This window comes from Carcharhinus amblyrhynchos, chromosome 23, assembly GCF_965287045.1.
Source record: "Carcharhinus amblyrhynchos chromosome 23, sCarAmb.v2.hapA, whole genome shotgun sequence".
In the NCBI taxonomy this organism is placed as follows: Eukaryota; Metazoa; Chordata; class Chondrichthyes; order Carcharhiniformes; family Carcharhinidae; genus Carcharhinus; species Carcharhinus amblyrhynchos.
In genome coordinates this window covers 17,511,670-17,535,818 of record NC_137346.1, presented here as the reverse complement: position 1 = coordinate 17,535,818, position 24,149 = coordinate 17,511,670, and the positions used below count along the sequence as shown (strand labels likewise).

The 24,149-nt window shown below is 44.5% G+C and overlaps 1 protein-coding gene across 1 annotated transcript in view; it reads right to left on the bottom strand.

The window, feature by feature from the left end:
• The window catches only part of tp53i13 (tumor protein p53 inducible protein 13), a 76,417-nt gene that overhangs the window by 18,365 nt on the left and 33,903 nt on the right, over positions 1 to 24,149 (bottom strand). Inside the window, exons 3-5 of the mRNA XM_080211026.1 lie at positions 14,608 to 14,682; positions 9,460 to 9,495; positions 2,581 to 2,639 (exon numbers count right to left, since the gene is read on the bottom strand). Coding sequence (XP_080067152.1) covers positions 2,581 to 2,639; positions 9,460 to 9,495; positions 14,608 to 14,670 — 158 coding nt within the window. The 5' untranslated portion in view covers positions 14,671 to 14,682. The remainder of the gene's footprint in view (positions 1 to 2,580; positions 2,640 to 9,459; positions 9,496 to 14,607; positions 14,683 to 24,149) is intronic.

Sequence of the window (24,149 nt, the reverse complement as noted above, 5' to 3'; positions counted from 1 at the left end):
CTGAAATTAAAAATCATTGGTCTTTTCAGGAAGGGTAACAATGGCGAGGCATCTTCTACCATTTCATTATTTACCTCAGTAATACATTGCACACTTTTAAATACATTCCTAATATATAACAAAGAATTAAGAAAATGTTCCTTCACCAGAATCTTAACCCTCAACGCCTACCACCTGGAAGCACGAGGGCAACATCGGAATATTACACCTGCTAGTCCCCCTCCAAGCCATGCACTATCGTGACGGGGAACTACAGCATTCCTCCTTCACTGAGTACAGACCAAGGACAGGCTGAAGGGAATAGTTTGATTTGGCATCATATTCAGTACAACATGGTGGGCCGAAGGGCCTGCTCATGTTGTACCGTTCCATGTTCACTGCTGTTGAGTTAAAATGTCGGAACTCCCTTCCAAACAATACAGACACCAGATGGCCTGCAGCGAACCAAGGCGCCACCTCATCACCACCTTCACAGGGGTAATTAGGATTGGGCAATCCATGCTGGCCTAGTCAGCGACACCCACATCCCAGGAATGAATAATAAAGAGTTTCCTTGGACTGCATTTCCTACAGTACTTTTGACCCTGATAATGCACTTTGAAGCTGAAAGCACAATGAGTTTAAACTGTTCCTTGATGTCACTTTGTTATTCTGATGTTAGCTACGCGACAGTAAGACATCACTGAACAGTGATTAGCACAGAGCAATGACTTTACACTTAATGATCATCCACATTAATTACTGAATTCAGGACCACACACTAATTACACAAATGAAGACCACTGAGCTGCATTAACAAAGTAAACAGTTTATACAGTTACCAAAATCTAATGAGCCACTGCTGTATAAACAAAAACCCTGCCCAATTCTTATCCCGCCTCCAAATATGAACAGCCTCTACTGGCATTGATTCACCCTGGAGGGAATTTTCCCTCCAAACCACTTACCATCCTGACTTGGAATTGTATAACCGTTCACTAAAATAGGTAGGAAAGTAAGTTGCAATGAGGAAATAATGGATACGAATGGATACAGATAGGGTAGGTGAGTGGGTCAAAATGTAGCAAATGGAGTTTAATGTTTAAAAGGTGGCATGGTGGCACAATAGTTAGCACTGCTGCCTCACAGTGATGGGGCCCCGGGTTTGATTCCCGACTTGGGTCACTATCTGTGTGGAATTTGCACATTCTCCCCGTGTCTGCGTGGATTTCCTCTGCGTGCTCCGATTTCCCCTCTCAGTCCAAAAATGTGCAGATTAGGTGGACTGGCCTTGCTAAATTGACCCTGGTGTCAGGGGACCCTAGTTACAGGAATAGGGTCAGGGTGGGATTGTAGTTGGTACAGATTTGATGGAGCGAATGGCCTCTTTCTGTACTGCAGGGATTTTATGATTCTTTGAATGTGGGCAAGTGTGAGGTTATCCATGCTGGTCAGAAAAATGGAAAAGCAAATTATTATTTAAATGGAGAGTGACTTTGGGATGTTTGTGCAGAGGGATCTAGGTGTCCTCCTGCATGAACCGCAGAAAGTTGGTAAGCAAGTAGTAAGGAAAGCAAATGGATTTTTGACATTTATAGCTCAGGGAATAGAGTATAGAAGTAAGGACATCTTGCTTTAACTATACAAGGCATTGGTAAGCGCCACACCTGGAGTACAATTTTGGTCTCCTTATTTGAGGAAGGATGTGGTGGCATTAGAGGCAGTTCAGAGGAGGTTCACCAGATTGATCCCACAGATAAGGGATTGGCGTATGGAGAGAGAATGAGCAGTTTAGGCCTTTACTCCTTGGAGTTTAGAAGAATGAGGGGAGCTGAGACAGACAAGATGATAAGAAGTATTGACAAAGTGGACTTAGAGTAGATGCTTCCTTTGGGGGCAATCTAGGAATGAGGGGAACTCCAATTGAGGCGTGCAAGATGATAAGGGGGATTGACAAAGTAGACTTAGCTTGGATGCTTCCTCTTGTGGGGCAATCTAGAACCAGAGGTCGTAGTTTTAGGATAAAGGGGTGGCAGATTTAAAACTGAGATGGAGAGAAAAGACTTCTCTCAAAGGGTTGTGAATCTGTGGAATTCACTACGCTAGACTGCGGTGGACACCTGGACATTGAGTAAATTTGAGGAGCGAGACAGATAGTTAATTAGTAATGGGTTGAAGGTTTATGGAGAATGGATTTATTCTCTCCTCATATGACAGAGTTGCCATCCCAGCAACAGCCTGGTATGTGAGGCACTTTGAGAGTTTACTGATCAACATTAGATTTAGCACAAAAATACTATTGTTTTTAAACAAAGCTGATGTTTCAGGGACTCAGTCTGTAACCGATACCACCACCTTCTCCAGGCCAGTAATGGATAGGCAATGAATACTTGCCCTGCCAGCGATGTTCAAATTCCAGAAACAAATATTAAAATACACTGTGTGATTTGACAATGATGTAGATTTGAAATTAAACTAATGTACAGCTTGGAACATTCTGCAGCACACCCACAACCATTCTGATGTTTTCAGGTTTAAACAGCAAGGATAAAAGAATTTTAAAAGTTGAGGTTTTTATTGTGTGTTGTCATTTGCCAATACCTGTTTGGGATTTGCTGATTGTATTCAATCCGTTTAGCCATACACACACCAGCAGCCTCCTGTGAAGAGAGAAAGCACCTTGTGTCAGGACACTGGTCTTCCTGCTTCTTTTACACCCTTATCAAAGTAACTAAATCCGTCCCGCTGGCTGGAACAGGAAAGCCAGCTCAAGTTAACCCGCACATTGCTGAGCTATCAATCAAGACTTGGGAATATCCAGATAACAGATTGCTTGGGAGCACATTTCACAACCAATGTGGGAGGCATGGTGGCACAGTGGTTAGCACTGCTGCCTCACAGCGTCAGGGACCCGGTTCAATTCCCGGCTTGGATCACCGTCTGTGTGGATTTGCACGTTTGCCCTGTGTCTGTATGGGTTACCTACGGGTGCTCCAGTTTCCTCCCACAGTCCAAAAGTTGTGTTTTTGATTTGATTTATTATTGTCACATGTATTAGTATACAGTGAAAAGTATTCTTTCTTGCACTCTATACAAAGCATTCCATTCGTACAGAAGGAGAGACTGCAGAATGTAGTGTTACAGTCATAGCTAGGGTGTAGAGAAAGATCAACTTAATGCGAGGTAAGTCCATTCAAAGTCTGACAGTAGCAAGGAAGAAGCTGTTCTTGAGTCAGTTGGTATGCGACCTCAGACTTCTGTATTTTTCTCCCGACGGAAGAAGGTGGAACAGAGAATGCTCAGGGTGCATGGGATCCTTAATTACGCTGGCTGCTTTGCCTAGGCAGCAGGAAGTCAGAGTCAATGGATGGGAGGCTGGTTTGTGTGATGGATTGGGTATACTCATGACCTTTTGTAGTTCCTTGCAGTCTTGGGTACAGCAGGAGCCATACCAAGCTGTGATACAACCAGAAAGAATGCTTTCTATGGTGCATCTGTAAAGGCTGGTGTGAGTCGTAGCTGACATGCCAAACTGCCTTAGTCTCATGAGAAAGCAGAGGTATTGGTGGGTTTCTTAATTATAGTGTTGGCATGGGGGACCAGAACAGGTTGCTGGCAATCTGGACACCTAGAAACTTGAAGCTCTCGACCCTTTCTACTTCATCCCTGTTGATGTAGACAGGGGCATGTCATCGACTTTAGGAAGTATAAAGGAGAACAATCTCCTTTGTTTTGTTGACATTGAGGGAGAGATTACTGTTGCTGCACCAGTTCACCAGATTCTCTATCTCATTCCTGTACTCTGTTGTTTAGATGCATTGGCGATGCTAAATTCTCCCTCAGTGTACCCAAACAGGCACTAGAGTACAGCAACTAGGGGATTTTCACAGTAACTTCATTGCGGTGTTAATGCAAGCCTACTTGTGGCACTAATAAATAAACTCAAAACATTACTGAGCTATTGATCAAGACTTGGGAGCAGCCGAATAATGGGTTGCTGGAGTGGGGAGCACATTTCACAAACTGGATGAAAGTCTAGCTGAGGCGAATGTGGCAAAGATTTTCTCTGCTGTCGAGAGAGTTTGCATCAGGAATGTGCTTGGGACATTTTTATTCTGTATCTGGCCACATGAAAACACTGCCCATAACTGAAAAGTTGTGAAATTAATCTTCCAACAGAATGGTTTCATTGAGCATTCCAGCGCTGCCTGCCCTGTGTTAGTTCCCACCAATGGGACTACTGCTTCATCTCTTTTACCTTGCTCATTGTCATCACTTACTGTAGCCCTTCTCATGTTTGGTCAGGTTTTTAAAGTTCCCCTTCTCAGCAACATCTCTTTGCAGGGCAGCTACCTCTGGCTCAGACTTATCCCACATGCATTCCAAATTAAATTCCACCCTTCCCATTTCCGATCCACCCATAATTACAGAACAGCTCCATTACTTGGGCCCTTTTCAACTCAGCGTTCTTTATCTGCTGCTCTCAACACGACGGGGAGGTGACCAAGCAAGATTGGATGGACACCTTGCAAATGTTCCCATTCAGACGTGGCTCTGAGCTCCCTGTCATTTTAACCGGCTGCCTCGCTCCCACTTTGACCTCTACTTTTAGCCTCCTACACTGCACTGATGAAGCTCAACGTGAGATTGAGGAACAGCAGTTTATCTTTAAATTAACCACGTTACAGCCTTCCTGGTCCAAAAACGAGTTCAACAATCTCAGATCATAACCACTGCCCCTCAGTTTTCTGAATGGCGATTGCTGGAAGTGATATTACTCTTGTGATTTACACCATCTCCAGACTCAACTTTTGTTTTCTTCCTTGTCCTAACGGCAGCCTCCAATTCCAATTGTCTTCCCGCACATAATGGTGCACTAAGGCAGAATTTCACCTCTTTCCTTAGCCATTTACTCCTGGAACAGATCACCAGGGGCTTATAGCTTGAGGGGCACCATTCCACATCAAACATTGCTGACCAGAAATCTCTCCCCCTCTTACTGTCATTGGCGTGTTCGGAAGGATTTCCAGGTTGAGACATTCAGCCAATTTTGGCTGCATTATGAACGCACCTTCCTTGACCATCAAGTCCTGAGGTGGGACTCGTACTCAGAGCTTCTGGCTCAGAGGCATGGACGCTACACACTGCTTCACAAGACTTACTCTCCATTTGCCGTGCGCTATCATCCTTTTGTCATTTAACCTCCCTCTGCTTTCTAACTAATCACAGACTTCCTTGCTGCTCTTCCTTCTCTCCAACGTCTCTCTCTCTACCCCATGCCTTGTTTAAAACCTGTTACATCTCTGACACTTCCTAAACCTGCTGCAGTTTAATTGACCTGAAACGCTAACACAGATCTGGCCAGAATCGCCTTTTCTGTTTTTACTTCAGACTTCCAACATTTGCAGTATCTTGCTTTTCATTCATTGTGTGTGTAAAATGTTGTTTCTATGGGAATGATTGACATTGTAGGAGGCGTTTTTTTTAAACAGAGGGTGGTGGACAAAGATATGAATAGGATGGGAATAGAGGGATATGGTCCCCGGAAGAGTAGGGGGTTTTAGTTCAGTTAGGCAGCATGATCGGTGCAGGCTTGGAGGGCTGAAGGGCCTGTTCCTGAGCTGTAATTTTCTTTGTCCTTCTTACCAAGGTTTTAAACATCTTCCTCTCCTCACTTGCATGGACAAGAATGTGCATTTATAAAGCACCTTTCGTGACCCCCACGACTTCCTAAAGTGCTTTCCAGCTAATGAAACATGTTTTGAAGTGTAATCACTGGATGTAATAATGCAGGAGATGCAGCAGCCAATATTTCCACAGCAGCAATGTAATAATAATATGGTGAGAGTTAAACGTCTATCAGGGGCCAGAAGAGCACCTCCTATTCTTAGTGTCCCAAAGATTTTTATTTGCACTTGAGCAGGCAGGTCATCAAGTTTTATTCATTTTAAAAGTGCTAAATTTAAATTCTGAACTGAAGTATATTGCAGCGCTCCTTTGTTGCTGAATCAGCCCAGATTATGTACAAATAGGGCTTGAACCCATGACCACAGTAATACCTCTGAATCAAGGCTTCCATTGCTACAATAGTAAGAAGTCTCACAACACCAGGTTAAAGTCCAACAGGTTTATTTGGCAGCATGAGCTTTCGGAGCACTGCTCCTTCATCAGGTGAATGAGCCACTCACCTGATGAAGGAGCAGCGCTCCAAAAGCTCATGATACCAAATAAACTTGTTGGACTTTAACCTGTTGTTGTGAGACATCTTACTGTGCCCTTCCCAATCCAACACCGGCACCTCCACATCATTGCTACAATAGGATATGATTGCTTAAGGCTGGGGTTGGCAAATGGTGTTCAGGCAATACACAAGGGACTTTATTCTGCAGCTAATCAAGTTGTAAATAACCTGGGAATGTTTGATGCTGTCACTAGGTGCCAAAGGTACTCTCCAGCACAAACATTTCCACCGCCAGTGTGCCATTCACCTCAAAGCTAGGCTTGAAAGTTCACAGCAAGGGAGGAGGGTGGGGGGGTAACATCCCAGCGATCATGAACTTTGTGCCATTTTTAATCTTGGCAGAACCAGCACAAATCAACTGGGGGCCAGAAGTTTGGCCAGCTCACCGCAATAGGACAACAACCCAACGTCAGGCTAACTATCAAGGCCTGCCCTAAAAAGAATAGAGGGAATGTGAACATGGAAAAGGCACCAAATGGAGAACTGGCTCCGCTCAGTGCATTCCATAAGAATCAGGGGAGGCGATGGCCAAATGGTATTAGCACCAGGCTATTAATCCAGAGACTCAGCTAATGTTCAGGGGGACCCGGGTTCGAATCCCACCAAGGCAGTTGGTAGAATCTGAATTCAGTGAAAAAACAATCTGGAATTAAGAATCTACTGATGGCCATGAAACCATTGTTGATTGACGGAAAAACCCATCTGGTTCACTCATGCTCTTTAGGGAAGGAAATCTGCCGCCTACAGAGCCAAAGCAACGTGGTTGACTCTCAACTGCCCTCGGGCAACTAAGGATGGGCGATAAATGCTGGCCAGCCAGTGAAAGAAATGTCCCATGAATGCTTAAAAAAAAGTTAACCACACTTGAGATACGAATCAGGATTACAGGAATGCTGCACACTGACTATAGCGAGCAGAAGCATTTGAAACAAACCATGTAAGATTAGATTACTCTGTGAGAAAGGGCGATACTTCAAATAACACAGCACACTATTGTGAATCTTTTAAGAGCCTTATATTAAAAATTCCCAAAAGGGACATGTATCACAGCTCACTGAAGAGTGCATTAAACTACAGTAAAGGATTAGCACATCCAATGAGAGATATGTAAATGTGAGCTATTAATGCATCTTGGTAATTTAAACTTCCGTTTCAAGCAAGTTTCTTGTGTTTTGACATTTAGAATTACTGGTTCAGCAAGATTCTTTTACATAATAAGAACATAAGAAATAGGAGCAGGAGTAGGCCATCTAGCCCTTCGAGCCTGCCCCGCCATTCAATAAGATCATGGCTGATCTGTTGTGGATCAGTTCCACATTCCCGCCCTCTCCCCATAACCCTTAATCCCCTCGCTTATCAAAAACCCATCAACTCACGTCTTAAAAATATTTAGCGAGGCAGCCTCCACCACCTCAACGGGCAGAGAATTCCAGAGATTCACCACCCTTTGAGTGAAGAAGTTCCTCCTCAACTCCGTTCTAAACCGCCCCCCCTTTATCTTGAGGCTGTGCCCCCTAGTCCTACTGTCCTTTCTGAGTGGGAAGAGTCTCTCCACCTCTATCCTATCCATCCCATTCATCATCTTATATGTCTCAATGAGATCTCCCCTCATTCTTCTAAACTTCTAAATGAGTACAAGCCTAGTTTATTCAGCCTCTCCTCATAGCTCAACCCCCTCAACTCCGGTATCAGCCTAGTAAACCTCCTCTGCACTCCAAGGCCAAAATATCCTTGCGCAAGTATGGCGACCAAAACTGCACACAGTACTCCAGCTGCGGCCTCACCAATGCCCTACACAGCTGCAGCAAGACCTCCCTACTTTTATATTCAATCCCCCTCGCTATGAAGGCCAGCATCCCATTAGCCTTCCTGACCACCTGCTGCACCTGCAGGCTGGGTTTTTGCGACTCATGCACAAGGACCCCGAGGTCCCTCTGCACCGTTGCCTGCTGCAGTTTTTCTCCACGTAAGTAATAGTCCTTCCTTCCATTATTCCTACCAAAGTGAACCACCTCGCACTTGCCAACATTAAATTCCAAATGCCTTGACAAATGCCACAGTGCCACCATGCCCAGATCTCATGATGTTGCTTATCCATGCACCTCACTTGGTTCTACAGGAGGAAGCACAAATCTGCTCCCATGTTCTCATACATACATGGCTGCAGCACTATACTGGCCTTCGGTTCCACTGCTGGCTGTTTATCAGCACTTTGAAAATTGCTCAAGCAAATCTATCTTTTACGTTACGTCATTTTTAAATGTTGGATGTGGGAAATAAAACATTAGACCATAAGACATAGGAGCAGAATAAGGCCACTCAGCCCATCGAGTCTGCTCCACCATTCAATTAAGGCTGATATTTTTCTTATCTCCATTCTCCTGCCTTTTCCCCATATCCCCTGATCCTTTTATTGATCAAGAACCTATCTATCTCTGTCTTAAAGACACTCAATGATCTGGCCTCCACAGCATTTTGTGGTAGAGTTCCACAGATTCAGCATTCTCTGGCTGCGGAAATTCCTCCTCATCTCTGCACTGTGGTTCCACCTCAGGTACATTGGACACATGGCCATCATTCAAATGTAAAGCCAGAAAAAGATCTGGCCTAGAGAGAGAGCCCAGCTGAACCCAATCATCACCTTTCCAGCCAAATGCTGGCCTTGGAGTAAAAGAATAAAGAGGGCAGCCCAGGAGAAACTGGTAAGGCCCCGAGGAAACACTCCTGCTCCTCCTCACCCACAAGCAGTGCAGCGAAAGGACTTAACTTCGGAATTCAGGCCTTCTCACCCCCTGCTTTGCCAAGGTTTGTGTGAAAGCAGTTAGAAACAGAAGAACCAGTTCAAACAAAGGTCATTTAATTGGCCAACCCAATTCCTGCAAGGCCCCAGCCCTCATCCTCCCTCTGTTACAGCCGGAGAGTAAAAAGTCTCACAACACCAGGTTAAAGTCCAACAGGTTTATTTGGTAGAGAATTCTCCACTCACCTGACGAAGGGTCAGAGGCCCGAAAGCTAGTGGCTTTTGCTACCAAATAAACCTGTTGGACTTTAACCTGGTGTTGTGAGACTTCTTACTGCGTTTACCCCAGTCCAATGCCGGCATCTCCACATCACAGCTGGAGAGAGCAGAACTGAGCCATTTCCCACATCTTTACACTTTAACACTGACACGACCCCCTAACCCACCCATTCTTGAGAAGCAAGACTCAGCCCAATGAGTCAATAGTATTTAATCATACCTGTTCAGGATATGCTTTGGCCACACTTGGGATTACCTGATAGAAGGAGAAAGCACAGATTAGAAGGTGATTCAGAAGCAACGTGATTACCACAGTTCATTTAACAAAAAAAAACTTCCAAATTGTTTTACAGGGGGTGGGCAGATTTCTTTACTGCCCTTATAGACTAGAAGTCTGTTTATTGAGACAGAGAAAGAGATTCCCAGATCAACTCATCCAGGGAACTGGACATCCCTGTCACACAGTTCAGCATGAGGGAAACTCTTGGGGTTTAGCCCTAGTTTTGAATTGGCCTTTCAGAGATCATTATCAGATTCAGTCAGGTCACGTCCCAACGTCAGTAGATTTAAGTATTATGTTTTATGGTGTGGGGCGTTCATTGGGTTACAATAAGAGATGGCGCAGGGTGGCATTAGCAGCTTCTGACTGTGTGGTGCCCCAGTTCAAAATGAGGTGTCAGGCACCCGGTGTAGGACTTCTCACAATGGACAGCACAGAATCTGAAAATGGTGTTCATTATATTAAATCACCGGAGGAACGTAAGAAATGGGAGTAGGAGGAGGCCATACTACCCTTCAAGATTGCTCCATCACTCAACAAGATCATGGCTAATCTCCTGCATCAACTCCACCTTCCAACTAATCCATAGATCTTTTGATTCCCTTAGTGTCCAAAAAATCTGTTTGGTCCTAGTCTTGTGCATATTCATCGGCTAAGCATCCATAATCTTCTATGATAGAGAATTCCCCCCATCACCTCACCTCAGTCCCAAATGTTGACATCTTACCCTCAGACTATGATCCCATAGTTCTAGGCTCACCAGGTAGGGGAAACAGTCTCTTGAGAATCTACCCCTCAAAAAAAAGTATACATTTCAATGTAATCAACTCTCATTTTTCCAAAGGCCCAAAAGTTTAGGCCCACTGCACTTAATTACTCCAGTAAAAAGTCTGACAACACCAGGTTTTAGTCCTACCGATTTATTTGATAGAAAACGCACAAGCTTTCGGGGTTAGTCCCTTCATCAGGTGAATGGAGAGTTCTGGCCTCAGACAGAGCATATAAAGCAAAGACTGTTTAGAGATTACTGATTAGAGTCCGAGGCCAGAACTCTCCATTCACCTGACGAAGGGACTAACCCCGAAAGCTTGTGCGTTTACTATCAAATAAATCGGTTGGACTAAAGCCTGGTGTTGTCAGACTTTTTACTGTGTTTACGCCAGTCCAACGCCGGCATACCCACATCTTAATTACTCCACACAGAGGAGCCCCTTCATTCAGGCACCAATCTTCAAGGCAAGTATATCCTTCTTCAGGTTAGGAGATCAAAACTGTACATGATGCTTTAGGTATGGTCTCAGCAAGACCCTACATAAATTGCAGTAAGGCCATCTTACTCTTACTTCAACCAGCCAGCACTAAAGGCAAACATATTTCTGGCCTTCCCTATTGCTTTCTCTAACTACAAGCTGTGGTACCTGTTAGTTCAGTTGGCTAGAAAGCCAGTAGGTTCACCAGATAAATGCACAGGGTTTAATCTTTGTTCAAGCAATGGGAGTAGACTCAGGGCCCACCTGCTCACCCTGCCCACAGTATAAATACATCATGGCACGTTGTTGTGCTTAGGTAAATAATTGCTAAGGACTTGTCCTCAGGCAGAAAACTCACAAAGAAAGAAGCGGCTACAAGCTAACTTTTTGGTGATACGCAAATCGCTCTGAAATCACCTTTGAAAAAATATTCTTCTTTTCATTCTTTCTACCAAAGTGGATAATTTCACATTTCTCCAAATTATGCTCCCTCTGATATCTTCTTTCCCACTCAGTTAAAGAGAAAGACTTGGAGTCACATAGTGTTTCTCAAACCCACTGGACATGGCAAAATGCTTTACAGGCAACTAACTACGTTTCAAAGCGATGTAGGGAATGCTAATGTTTATTTTTTAGTGTCACAAGTAGGCTTACATTAACACTGCTATAAAGTTACTGTGAAAATCCCCTACTTGCCACACTCTGGCACCTGTTCGCGTACACTGAGGGAGAATTCAGCATGGACAATGCACCTAACCAACATGTCTTTCGGACTCTGGGACGAAACTGGACCACCCGGAGGGAACACACGTAGACATGGGGAGAACATGCAGACTCCACACAGATAGTGACCCAAGCCAGGAGTCGAACCCGGGTCCCTGGCAATGTGAGGCAACAGTGCTAACCACCAAGCCACCCAAAAAACATAGCAGTTAATCTGTGCTCAGCAAATTCCCACAAACAGCAGTGTCATAATGAGCAGTTAATCAATGTTCATCCTAATTGATTCTAGCATTTTCTCTACTATTGATGTCAGGTTAACTGGCCTATTATTTCCTAGTTTCCTTTCTCCTTCCTTTCCAGAACAGCAGATTACATCTTCTACCTTCTGAACCATGGAGACCAAACTCTGGAAGATCAAAACCATTGCATTCACTACACCTTCTGCCACCACTTTAAAATCTTAGAGTTTAGTACGTCAGATCCAGGGAATTTGTCTTGTGCTCTCTCTGTACTCGTATTAATTATTTTATGTACCTGACTGTCATTTTTCTTTTATTCATTCGTGGGACATGGGTGTCACTGGCTGGCCAGCATTTGTTGCCCATCCCTAGTTGATAGTAGTTCAAATTCTACTATCCACCATGGCAGGATTCGAATCTCAGTCCCCAGAACATTGGCTGAGTTTCTGAATTAACAGTCTAGCAATAATACCACTAGGCCATCACTTCACCGCAAAAGGAGGGATCCTTGTTTCCCACAATTTCCAACATGTTCCTAGTATCTTCTATTGGAATGATAGGCACAAAATATTTGTTCAACATTTCTGCCATTTCCTTATTACCTATTACAATTTCTTCTGCCTCAACCTCTATACCCATAAGATATAGGAGCAGAATTAGGCCATTTGTCCCTTTGAATCTGCTCTGCCATTCAATCATGGCTGATATGATTCTCATCCCCATTCTCCTGCTTTCTCCCCCCAACCTTTGATCCTTTTATTAATCAAGAACCAAATCTATCTCTGTCCTAAAGACACTCAATGACCTGGCCTCCACAGCCCTCTGTCACAATGAGTTCCACAAATTCACCACCCTCTGGCTGAAGAAATTCCTCTTCATCTCGATTTTAACGGAGTGTCCCTTCACTCTGAGATTGTGCCTTGAGTTCTAGTCTTTCCCACTAGTAGAAATATCGTCTCCACATGCATTCTATCGAGGCCTCTCAAGTATGCCGTAAATTTCAATTAGATCCCTCCCTCCTGCTTTTAAAATTCAATATTCAATGAAGTATAGGCTCAGACTCCTCTACCACTCCTCTTTTGACAAACCTTTCATTCCTGGGATCATGTGTACTTTCTCTAATCCCTTTCTTTCTATACACTGGAAAAGGTTCCAGATTTATATTCCTTGTTAGTTTACAAAAGTCTAGTTTCTCCCTCCCTATGAATGTATTGCTTATCCTTTGTTTTTTTAAAACCCTCCCAATCTTCAGGCTTATTAATCATTTTGGCAACAATAAAATTACTTGCAACATAATAAAACACTTCACAGGAGTATTGGCAAAAAGATATGACACTGAACCTCACAATGAAATATTAGGTCATTTAGCAAAAAAACTTGGCCGAAGAGGTAGGTTTTAAGGAGCATCTGAAGAGGAAGGAAGTGAGATAGAGGCAAGCAGAGGGAATTCTAGAGCGAAGGGGCTGAGGCAACTACAGACATGGCCATCAATAGTGGCACAAGTAAAATCAGAAACGTTGAGGTCAGAATTAGAGAATCACAGATATCTCAAAGGGTTGGAGAAGGTTCCCAGAGTTAGGAAGGAGCTAGACCAAAGAGAGATTTGAAAAGCGTGGGAATTTTTAAATCAAAACTTTGGCCAGGAGCCACTGGGGTTACAGGGAAACGGGCCTTGTGACAAGTTAAGAACAGGCAGAGCAGAATTTGAAATTGAAGTTGATTTATTGTCACATGTATTAGTAAACAGTGAAAAGTATTGTTCCTTGCGCGCTATACAGACAAGAGAGTTGTTATATACAGTTCATAGAGAAGGAAACGAGAGTGCAGAATGAAAGCTAGCAAAGGCATGAATGAGGGTTTGAGCAGCAGTAGAGTTGAGGCAAGGGTGAAGTTGGGGTGGGTTACAGAAAGGGAAATAAACAGCTTTGGTAAGGGTGCAAATATGAGGTCAAAAGCCCATCGTGGCTAAATGTGACATCAAGTGTGTGGTTTTTGACTGTTGCTAGGGAGACAGATGGAGTCAGTAGCTAGGCAACATAGCTTGGAGTAAGGACTGAAAACAATGTCTTCAGTCTTCTCAATATTAAAATCAGAAGCACTAGATGTCAGGTAGCTGCTGATAATTTAACAGTGGAGAAGACCGCAGAGGGGGCGTGAGGTAGAGCTGGTGTGCTTTCAGGGGTTGGAGGTGTGTGTGTGTGTGTGTGTGTGTGTACGCAGTACAGGTAACAGTTTGGAATCACAGAATCCATACAGTGCAGGAGGGGGCCATTTGACCCATTGAGTCTGCAATGGCTACAATCCCACCCAGGCCCTATCCCCATAACCCCATGCATTTACCCTGCTAATCCCACTGACACTAAGAGTCAATCTAGCATGGCCAATCAACCTAACCCTGCACATCTTTGGACTGTGGGAGGAAACCAGTGCACCCGGAGGAAACCCGCGCAGACACAGCGAGAACATGCAAACTCCTTATAGGCAGTGACCCAAACCAGGAATTGAACCCGGGTCCCTGAAGCTGTGAGGCAGCAGCGCTAACCACTATACACCGTACCACCCTGGATGCAGGAAGGGAAGCCATTGCAAATGATAGCCCATGGGTAAGTATGAAAGTAGGAGAGAACGGTCTCACCCAGCAGGAGGAAAGTGGAGCAGAACCGGAGGATGGTGTGGTCAACTGTGTCAAAGATTGCAGACAGATTGAGAAGGACAAAAGTTTACCATTGTACAATCACACAGCTTGTCATTCTTCTTTTAATCCAATATTGTTCCAAATTCCTCTAGTTAGCTCCAGCTCCACTTTTCCAGTAGTTTTTAATACACAATAGAAAGTGTGTTCGTTGGGAATCATGGAGGGAACTTTAATATCTTACCCTTTCTGGTAGTGGCCAAGTAGATCCAGGACAGAAAAAGTGTTCTGCTGGTGGTAAATCCATTTGAAGATTAATCTAAAGAAAAATCAATACGAAGTTATAGTAAGCAAGCAAAACAATCTAAAGGCTGTCAGTAATTCAGACTCGAGCAATGCTATTTAAACAATCATCTTGTCCGGTGACGAGAAGCTTCGCACTGAAAATGTCCAACAGATAAACCATTGAAGACCGAGGATAAGACAGCACCCCTTCACTCATTCCCAGAAAATGTTACCCACTTAAACTGGCCTTTCAAGAGTTTATGAAATAATGAAGGGCACAGATAGGGTGAACAGTTGGAAGCTTTTTCCCAGGTCAGAAATGACAAACACAAGGGGTCACAAGTTCAAGGTAAGGGGGCCAAGGTTCAATACAGATAGGCAGGGGACGTATTTTACACAGAGCATGGTGGGGGCCTGGAATGCACTACCAAGTAAGGTGGTTGAGGCAAACACGCAAGGATCATTTAAGACTTATTTAGATAGCCACATGAACAGACTGGGAATAGAGGGATACAAACGAATGGTCTAGTTAGGAACACATGATCGGTGCAGGCTTGGAGGGCCAAAGGGCCTATTCCTGTGCTGTATTGTTCTTTGTTCTTTCAACCGTGCTGAAATAAAACAAAATATGCAAGTCCTGGAAATGTGAAATTAAAAAAAAGTGCCGGAAAAACCCAGCAGCTCAGGAGAGGGTAACAAGAGTGGGTGTTGTTACTCTAAGAATCCTTTCAACAATACTGACCAGAATGGAATAGCATCCCAAATCCTGGGTTTTTAGATGATAGATTTCATTCAGGGCGGCAGGGTGGCATACTGGTTAGCACTGCGGCTTCACAGCGCCAGGGACCCGGGTTCGATTCCCAGGTTGGGTCACTGTCTGTGTGGAGTTTGCACATTCTCCCTGCGTGGGTTTCCCCCGGGGTGGGGGGGCTCTGGTTTCCTCCCACAGTCTGAAAAACGAGCTTGTTAGATACATTGCCTGTGCTAAATTTTCCCTCAGTGTACCCGAACAGGCACCGGAGTGTGGCAACTAGGGATTATCACAGTAACTTCATTGCATTGTTAATCATAGAAAAGAATCATAGAATCCCTACAGTGCAGAAAGAGGTCATTCGACCCATCGAGTCTGCACTGACTACAATTTCCTCCCAGGCCCTAATGCTATAACCCCACATCCCTGCTAATCCCCTGAAACTAAGGTCAATTTAGCATGACCAATCAACCTAACCCATACATCTTTGGAGCACGGGAGGAAACTGGAGCACCCGCAGGAAACCCACACAGACACTGGGAGAATGTGCAAACTCCACAATTCCCAAGGCCGGAATCGAACCCGACGTCCCTACTGCTGTGAGGCAGCAGTGCTAACCACTGTCCCACCGTAATGTGACACTGAAAAAAAACTTAAACTGGCTAATCAGCATGAAATAAATCAGGATCTGAGGCAGTTTGAGGAAGTGAATACAGTGATCAAAACAGAAACTACAATGAAACATTTCTTTCCCCTGCAGCTTGTATTAATGTTACATTTCGGAAGTAAAGATGTCAGAAGGAGTACATTCAGGGGTGGTGTGTACTCACCTTGCCATTATCACAGGGAGTCCATCGCGTCCCCAACTCCGAGGGAGGCAAACAGAGAAGGAGCAGCAACCCCACTCTCAGCCCCATCCCCAAGCCTACAACCCCTGGCTAAAACTCCCCCAGCCCTACCCAAGATGCGGCCGCTTCTCAGTGCGAGAGAGGCGGCAGCCCCGGCCAGGGAAGCCCGAGGCTCACACTCACTCACTCAGTGCTGGGACGTGTTGCCGCTCCGGCAGCGGCTTCCCAGGGTCTGGCCGCAGGGATCCAGCCATCGCTACCACTCCTTAGGGTGGGGGGACAGACTGCTGGCCCTTCCCCCTCTCTCACTCACCCCCGGACTCCTATTAAAACCGGAGATGAATTCAAATTTAAATGCAGGCGCCCAGCCGGAACACACAAACAAGCATCTGCCTCTGAAACTGATACACTGCCAAATGTAACAAACACTCTCTCAGCTGCTACGGCGCCCCAGCACCGACACACACACACAAACCGCGCATCAACTGACTCGAAATGTCCCCTCTACCTCTTCCCACCCACTCCACATCACACCTTCCTTTCTTGTTTTCTTTTAAATTATTTCTCTCTTGCTGGTCTGTCTTCGAAACCAGTTTGTCAGATTCATTCCATTCTCATGGGTGACACTGGCCACTCACAAAGTAGGAAGAACAACTAGTCCAATAACTGTAACCAAAAGAGAAAAAGCGGGAAAATCTCAGCAGGCCTGGCAGCATCTGTAAGGAGAGAAAAGAGCTGACGTTCCTTGCCTTGTCTTTGTCTTGACAAAGGGTCATCTGGACTCGGAACATCAATTCTTTTCTCTCCTTACAAATGCCAGCAGACCTGCTGAGACTTTCCAGCATATTCTCTTTTGGTTTTAGATTCCAGCATCCACAGTAATTTGCTTTTATTTAGTCCACTACTGTCCTCCAACGAGTACAGACCCAGTCTATTCAGTCTCTCTTCATAGTCTAACCCCCTCATCTCCGATATCAGCCTAGTGAACCTCCTCTGCACTCCCTCCAAGGCCAAGATATCCTTGCGCAAGTGCGGCGACCAAAACTGCACACACTACTCCAGCTGCGGCCTCACCAGTGCCCTGCACAGTTGCAGCAAGACCTCCCTACTTTTATATTTTATCCCCCTCGCTATGAAGGCCAGCATTCCATTCGCCTTCTTGATCACCTGCAGACTGGGTTTTTGCGACTCATGCACAAGGACCCCCAGGTCCCTCTGCACCGTAGCATGCTGCAGCTTTTCACCCTTTAAATAGTAATCCCTCCTACTATTATTTCTGCCACAGTGGATAACCTCACACTTACTAACATTGTACTCCATCTGCCAGGTCCTCGCCCGCTCACTCAGCCTTGCGTATCTCACCTATATCCATTCCTTGGCTTCCTTAGCAAGTTGGAGCTGCCCAATTTTCCACACACATCCACTGGGTCACTGCGCCAGCCCCATTAAATTCAAGAAAGATCAAAATGAGAAACAACCAAGTATCATTGGGTTGGAATGAAACAGCCTGCCTAAATTCTCATCCTAGGTTAAAACACAAATTCACTTTGATTCCCTTTCTCTAACACTTTTCATTGTTGCATTGTAATTTGTCCCACAAGATATCATACCCACAGGAACCGGATTGTAGAGTGGGTTTGGGCTGTGTTGTTTGTGCACAGGGTCCTAGGTCTGAACCTGTTTTGATGAATGACAGATTGAGAATACCCCACCACTGTTGATCCATGTAAATGGAGCTCAGGCAGTCGCAGCTTGCTGCCCATGGCCTTAGATCAGATCTACATTCCTGTGCTTTCAGTTTCTTCCAAAATACTTGCCTTTCCCTTCAGCGAGAATATCATTCTCTGAGCTTGTCCCACGTCTCCTTTGTCTTTATGAGTATCTTTTTTTTTATCTGACACAGATGATCTTTGACATCATCCAACAAACATTCCACTGGTACTTTGTGTGTTTTGTGATGTGCATAACCTAACATTATACTTTTTTTATATATTACAGGAAGTTGCTCTGGAGACTATGCAGAGGAAGTTTACAGGAATGTTGCTAGGACTAGAAAAGTGTAGCCAAGAGGAGAGGTTGGATGGGTTGAGGTTCTTTTCCTTGGAACAAAGAAGGCTGAGGGGTGACTTGATAGAGTGTACAAAATAATGAGGGGAAGAGATAGAGTGGACATGATAAAGTTGTTTTCCTTGGTGGAGAATTCTAGAACCAGGGGCAATAGATTCAAGATAAGTGGCAGTGGGTGTAGAGGGGACATGAAGAAGAACGTTTTTACACAAAGGGTACTGGGTGTCTGGAATTCACTGCCCAACTTGGTGATGGAGGCAGAGACACTAAACTCTTTCAAAAAATACCTGGATCTGCACCTTAAATGCTGTAAGCTACAGGGCTATGGGCCAAGTGCAGAAAGATAGGATTAGAAGAGACACTTGAGTGTCCTCAGGCTAAATTCTCCCTTATTGTGCCCAAACAGGCGCCAGCTTGTGGCGACTGGGGGATTTTCACAGTAACACTTCACTGCAGTGTTAATGTAAGCCTACTTGTGACACCAATACATAAACTTAAAACTTTAAGCTTAGAACTCTTCTAATTCTGACTGACCCAAAGTGTGTTCTCTACATTTTCAGCTTTAGTTTCAGTGTCCTAGCTACTTGCACAAGCTCTTATTAGTTCCTTGGCAGCATAAGACTCCCTACAATTCCACACATGTCATTCCTTGACACGGGTAGTCTGAAAACCAACTAACACAGGAAGTAGAATATTGTTGGGGATAATGATACATAGGAAGAGAGTAGGTTTTATTTAAAGCAGAGTTTACTACACAGTGTATGAGGTGTTGATAGTGGACCTCCAGGTTTGGAAAGCTTATTTCACAAGCAATGATATTCCATGCCAGCATGAACATAGGACTTTGCTGATCAGTAGTTTAAAAACAAAGTCTTGCCCAATTGTTAGAACAAAGAGCAGCACAGCACAGGAAAAAGCCCAGCGGTTCACCAAGCCTGCACTGACACATGACTCCTTTCTAAACTAAAGACCTTTGCCTCTACACGATCCGTATCCCTCTATTCCTTGCCTAATCATGTATCTGTCAAGATGCCTCTTAAACATTGCTATTGTATCTGCTTCCACCACCTCCTCTGGCACGTACTACCCTCTATGTAAAAAGACTTGCCCCTCGCATCGCCTTTAAACTTTCCCTCTTTTACCTTAAACCTATGTCCCCTAGTAATTGACATTTCTACCCTGGGAAAAAGACTTTGACTCTCCATTCTATCCATGCCTCTAATAATTTGGTAAACTTCTATCATGTTATACAATAAAGTTTATTTATTAGTCACAAGTAAGCTTACATTAACACTGTAATGAAGTTACAGTGAAAATCCCCTGGTTGCCACGCTCCAGTGCCTGTCTGGGTACACTGAGGGAGAATTTAGCATGGTCAATGCGCCTAACCAGCACATCTTTCAAACTGTGGGAATAAACCGGAGCTCCTGGAGAAAGCCACAAAGACACAGGGAGAAGGTGCAAACTCTGCACCGACAGTGACCTGAGCTGGTAATCGAACTCAGGGCCACGGTGCTGTGAGTAGCAGTGCTAACCACTGTGCCATCATGCCGCCCAAGTTTCCTTGCACTGTGAGGCAGCAATGCTAACCACTGTGCCAACCATGCTATTTGGGAGAAACCCAAAGCTTCTGTTTAATTTAACAGCAAATGGTCAAAGTTCTCTTCTTATCTGTGACAGCAGATGTGCTAAAGGAACAGCCAAAGTTTGCGAAAGTGATCTAAAACAAAACAAGTGTGTAAGAAAACACAAAGCACTAAGGTTAAAATGATTATGCAAATTTGCTCTGTGGTCACATGAATAGCTGGCTAATGGCGCAGTAATTTTGCAAAAACCGCAGACTTCACTCAAAAGTGTAAAGCTGCTGCCACAAGGCTAACTCGGTTAGAAATCTCAAAACTAAGATTGATAGGTTCTTGCTTGGTAAAATCTTAGGTGTTTCCAACAGGTTGCACATTTATTGTATTGGGTGAAGAGGCAGCACAGTGGTTAGCACTGCTGCCTCACAGCGCCAGGGACCTGGATTCGATTCCCGGTTTGGGTCACTGTCTGAGTGGAGTTTGCATGTTCTCCCCGTGTCTGCGTGAGTTTCCTCCAGATGCTCCAGTTTCCTCCAGTTGCTCCAGTTTCCTCCCATGGTCTAAAAGACATGCTGGTTAGGTGCACTGATCCAAACAGGAGTGTGGCCAGTAGGGGATTTTCACAGTAACTTCATTGCAGTGTTAATGTAAGCTTTGCTTGTGATACTAATTAATAAATAAACTGTTTCAATGAAATATGAGAGTGAGCATGCCTCCTGCTTTTTATGTGCTGGCTTAGTTCTCACTTTCAGCTTGCACTACTGGCTATCAGTAATGTGAAAAAATCAGTGTGTTAATTGGGTTCTTCTTAATTACTACCGCCCCCCCGCCCCCGATAGACAGTGTGTGGGTCCACGGAGTGTGGACATGCCCTGCTGCTCATTAACAAAACTTCTCTAATAGTGGGTATATAGCTTCAATGCCTTCTAGACACCAAAGGGAGTTGAAGGCTAAGGGAGTACAGTGAACATACAAACAAGAAGCAGGAATAGGCAACTCAACCCCCCCAGCCTGTTCCATCATTTAATAAGATCTTGATTTGATTTATTATTGTCACATATATTAACATACAATGAAAAGTATTATTTCTTGTCGCTAAACAGCCAAAACACACTGTACATAGAGAAGGAAAGGAGAAAGTGCACAATGCAGTGTTACAGTTATAGCTAGGGTGTAGAGAAAGATCAACTCAATGCAAGGTATTGCATTAAAAAGTCTGATGGCAGCAGGGAAGAAGATGTTCTTGAGTCAGTTGGTACGTGATCTCAGACTTTTGTATCTTTTTCCCAATGGAAGAAGGTGGAACAGAGTATGTCTGGGGTGTGTAGGGTCTTTTATTATGCTGCGTTCTTTTCTGAGGCAGCGGGAAGTGTAGACAGAGTCAGTGGATGGGAGACTGGTTTGCGTGAAGGAGTGGACTTCTGTACCACAGGGGCTATAACCCTCTGTAGTTTCCTGCGATCTTGGGCAGGGCTGGAGCCATACCAAGCTGTGATACAACCAGATAGAATGCTTTCTATGGTGCATCTGTAAAAGTTGATGAGAGTAGTAGCAGATGTGACTAATCTCCTTAGTCTTCTGAGAAGGTAGAGGCATTGGTGGATTTCCTTAACGATAGTGTCGGCATGAGGGGACCAGGACAGGTTGTTGGTGATCTGGACACCTAGAAACCTGAAGCTCTCGACCATTTCTACTTGGCTGATCTGATAGTAACCCCAAATCAGCATCCCAACGACCCCCATAACCTATCACCCCCTCGCTTATCAAGAATCTATCCAGCTATGCCTTAAAAATATTCAGATTCCACATTCAGTGCCTTTTCAGGAAGAGAATTCTAAAGATTCATGACCCTCTAAGAAAGAATGTTGCCTCATCTCCATTTTAAATTGGTGATCTCTTATTTTTGAGCAATGACTCCTCGTTCTAGATTCCCCCACAAAAGGAAACATTCTCTCCAGTTCCACTCTGTCAATACCCCTAAAAATCTAACATGTTTCGATCAAGTCACCTCTTGCTGTGCTAAACACAACCGATAGAAGCCAGCAGACACAAGTCCAACCTATCCTCATCAGACAACTTGTCAATCCCAAGTTCAATGTGGTAAACATTCTCTGAACTGCCTTCAATGCATTTACATCCTTCCTTAAGTAATGTAACCAATGCTGTACACAGCACTTCAGATGTGGTCTCACTGGTGCTCTGTATAACTGAACCATAACTTCCCTCCCTTTGTATTCAATTTTCCTCACAATAAATTGTAATATTCAATAAGCATTCCTTATTACTTGCTGTAACTGCATACTTACCTTTGCACCTCAGAGCTCAGGAGTGTCACCACCTCCTGGAATAAAGTGTCCGTGTAACTTTCCCCCTCCCTGATGTTCCACGGTGTCTGCAGCTCAGCCTCCAGTTTGATGACTGAGCTAAAATTCCTGCAGCCGCAAACACTAACTGCAGCTCTGGATCGCAGCAGAAGCTCCCAAATCGCAGCACATCGCCTGTCCTGCCATCTCCACTGTGTTAATTAATGTCCATCACTCAAAGCAGCTTCCCATCCATTGACTCTGTTCATACTTCCCACTGCCTCGGAAAAGCAGCCAACATAATCAAGGACCCCATGCAACCCAAACATTCTCTCTTCCACCTCCTTCCGCCGGGAAAAAGATATAAAAGTCTGAGGTCACGTACCACCCGACTCAAGAACAGCTTCTTCCCTGCTGTTAGACTTTTGAGTGGACCTACCTCACATCAAGCTGACCTTTCTCTGCACCCTAGCTATGACTGTAACATTACATTCGGCACACTCTCCTTTCCTTTCCTATGTAAGGTATATTTTGTCTGTTTAGCGTGCAAGAATCAAGACTTTTCAGTATATACTAATACATGTGACAATAATAAACTAAAATCAAATCAAAATCAAATAATTAACTTATAATTAAAAAACCTACACTTCCAATAGATTTTGGCACTGCAGGTAAACTTTACAATACTGATAAAACAATGCAGGCTTTAATAATCCCAGTTTCTGATCTGCTTCTTTTGCTGCACTAATGTGGAAATCAAACGCCGTCAAGAAATCTGGAGTAGAACCAAAATGAGTAAGATGGGTATAGAGGGATATGGGCCAAATGCGGGCAATTGAGACTAGCTTAGTGGTAAAAACTGGCGGCTTGGACAAGTTGGGCCAAAGGCCCTGTTTCCATGTTGTAAACCTCTATGACTCTATGATTCTATTACACATTCATCTGACAGGAAAAAAGTTGAGAGGAAATATTTGAGCAAGGTATAGGCTTTGGGCGGCATGGTAGCACAGTGGTTAGAACATAGAACACTGCAGCACAAACAGGCCCTTCGGCCCACAAGTTGCGCCGATCACATCAACACCTATCTATAACCCCCAATCCCATAAAACCCCATATACTCATCCAGAAGTCTTTTAAAAGACCCCAGCGAGTTCGCCTCCACCACCACTGACAGCAGCCGATTCCATTCACTCACCACCCTCTGAGTGAAAAACTTACCCCTAACATCACTTCTGTACATTCCTCCCCGCACCTTAAACCTGCGTCCTCTCGTAGCGACCATTTCAACCCGGGGAAGTAGCCTCTGAGAATCCACCCTATCTATTCCTCTCAACATTTTATAAACCTCTATCAGGTCGCCTCTCAACCTACGTCTCTCCAGGGAAAAGAGACCCAGTTCCCTCAACCTAACTTCATAAGGCATGCCTCCCAGTCCAGGCAACATCCTTGTAAATCTCCTCTGTACCCTTTCAATAGCTTCTACGTCTTTCCTATAGTGAGGCGACCAGAACTGCGCACAGTACTCCAAATGAGGCCTGACAAGGGTCTTATAAAGTTGCAGCATTACCTCCCGACTCCTAAACTCAATCCCTCGATTTATGAAGGCCAGTACACCATACGCCTTCTTGACCACCTCTTCCACCTGTGAGGCCGATTTAAGAGTCCTGTGGACCCGGACCCCAAGATCCTTCTGCTCCTCAACACTACCAAGACTCCTGCCCTTGATAGTGTACTCATTCATCCCGTTGGTTCTGCCAAAATGGACGACTACGCATTTATCCGCGTTGAAGTCCATCTGCCACTTCTCCGCCCAGTCCTGCATCCTATTTATGTCCTGCTGCAACTTTTGCCATCCTTCCAGACCATCCACAACACCACCGACCTTCGTGTCATCAGCGAACTTACTTACCCATTCTTCCACTTCCTCATCCAGGTCATTTATGAAAATGGCA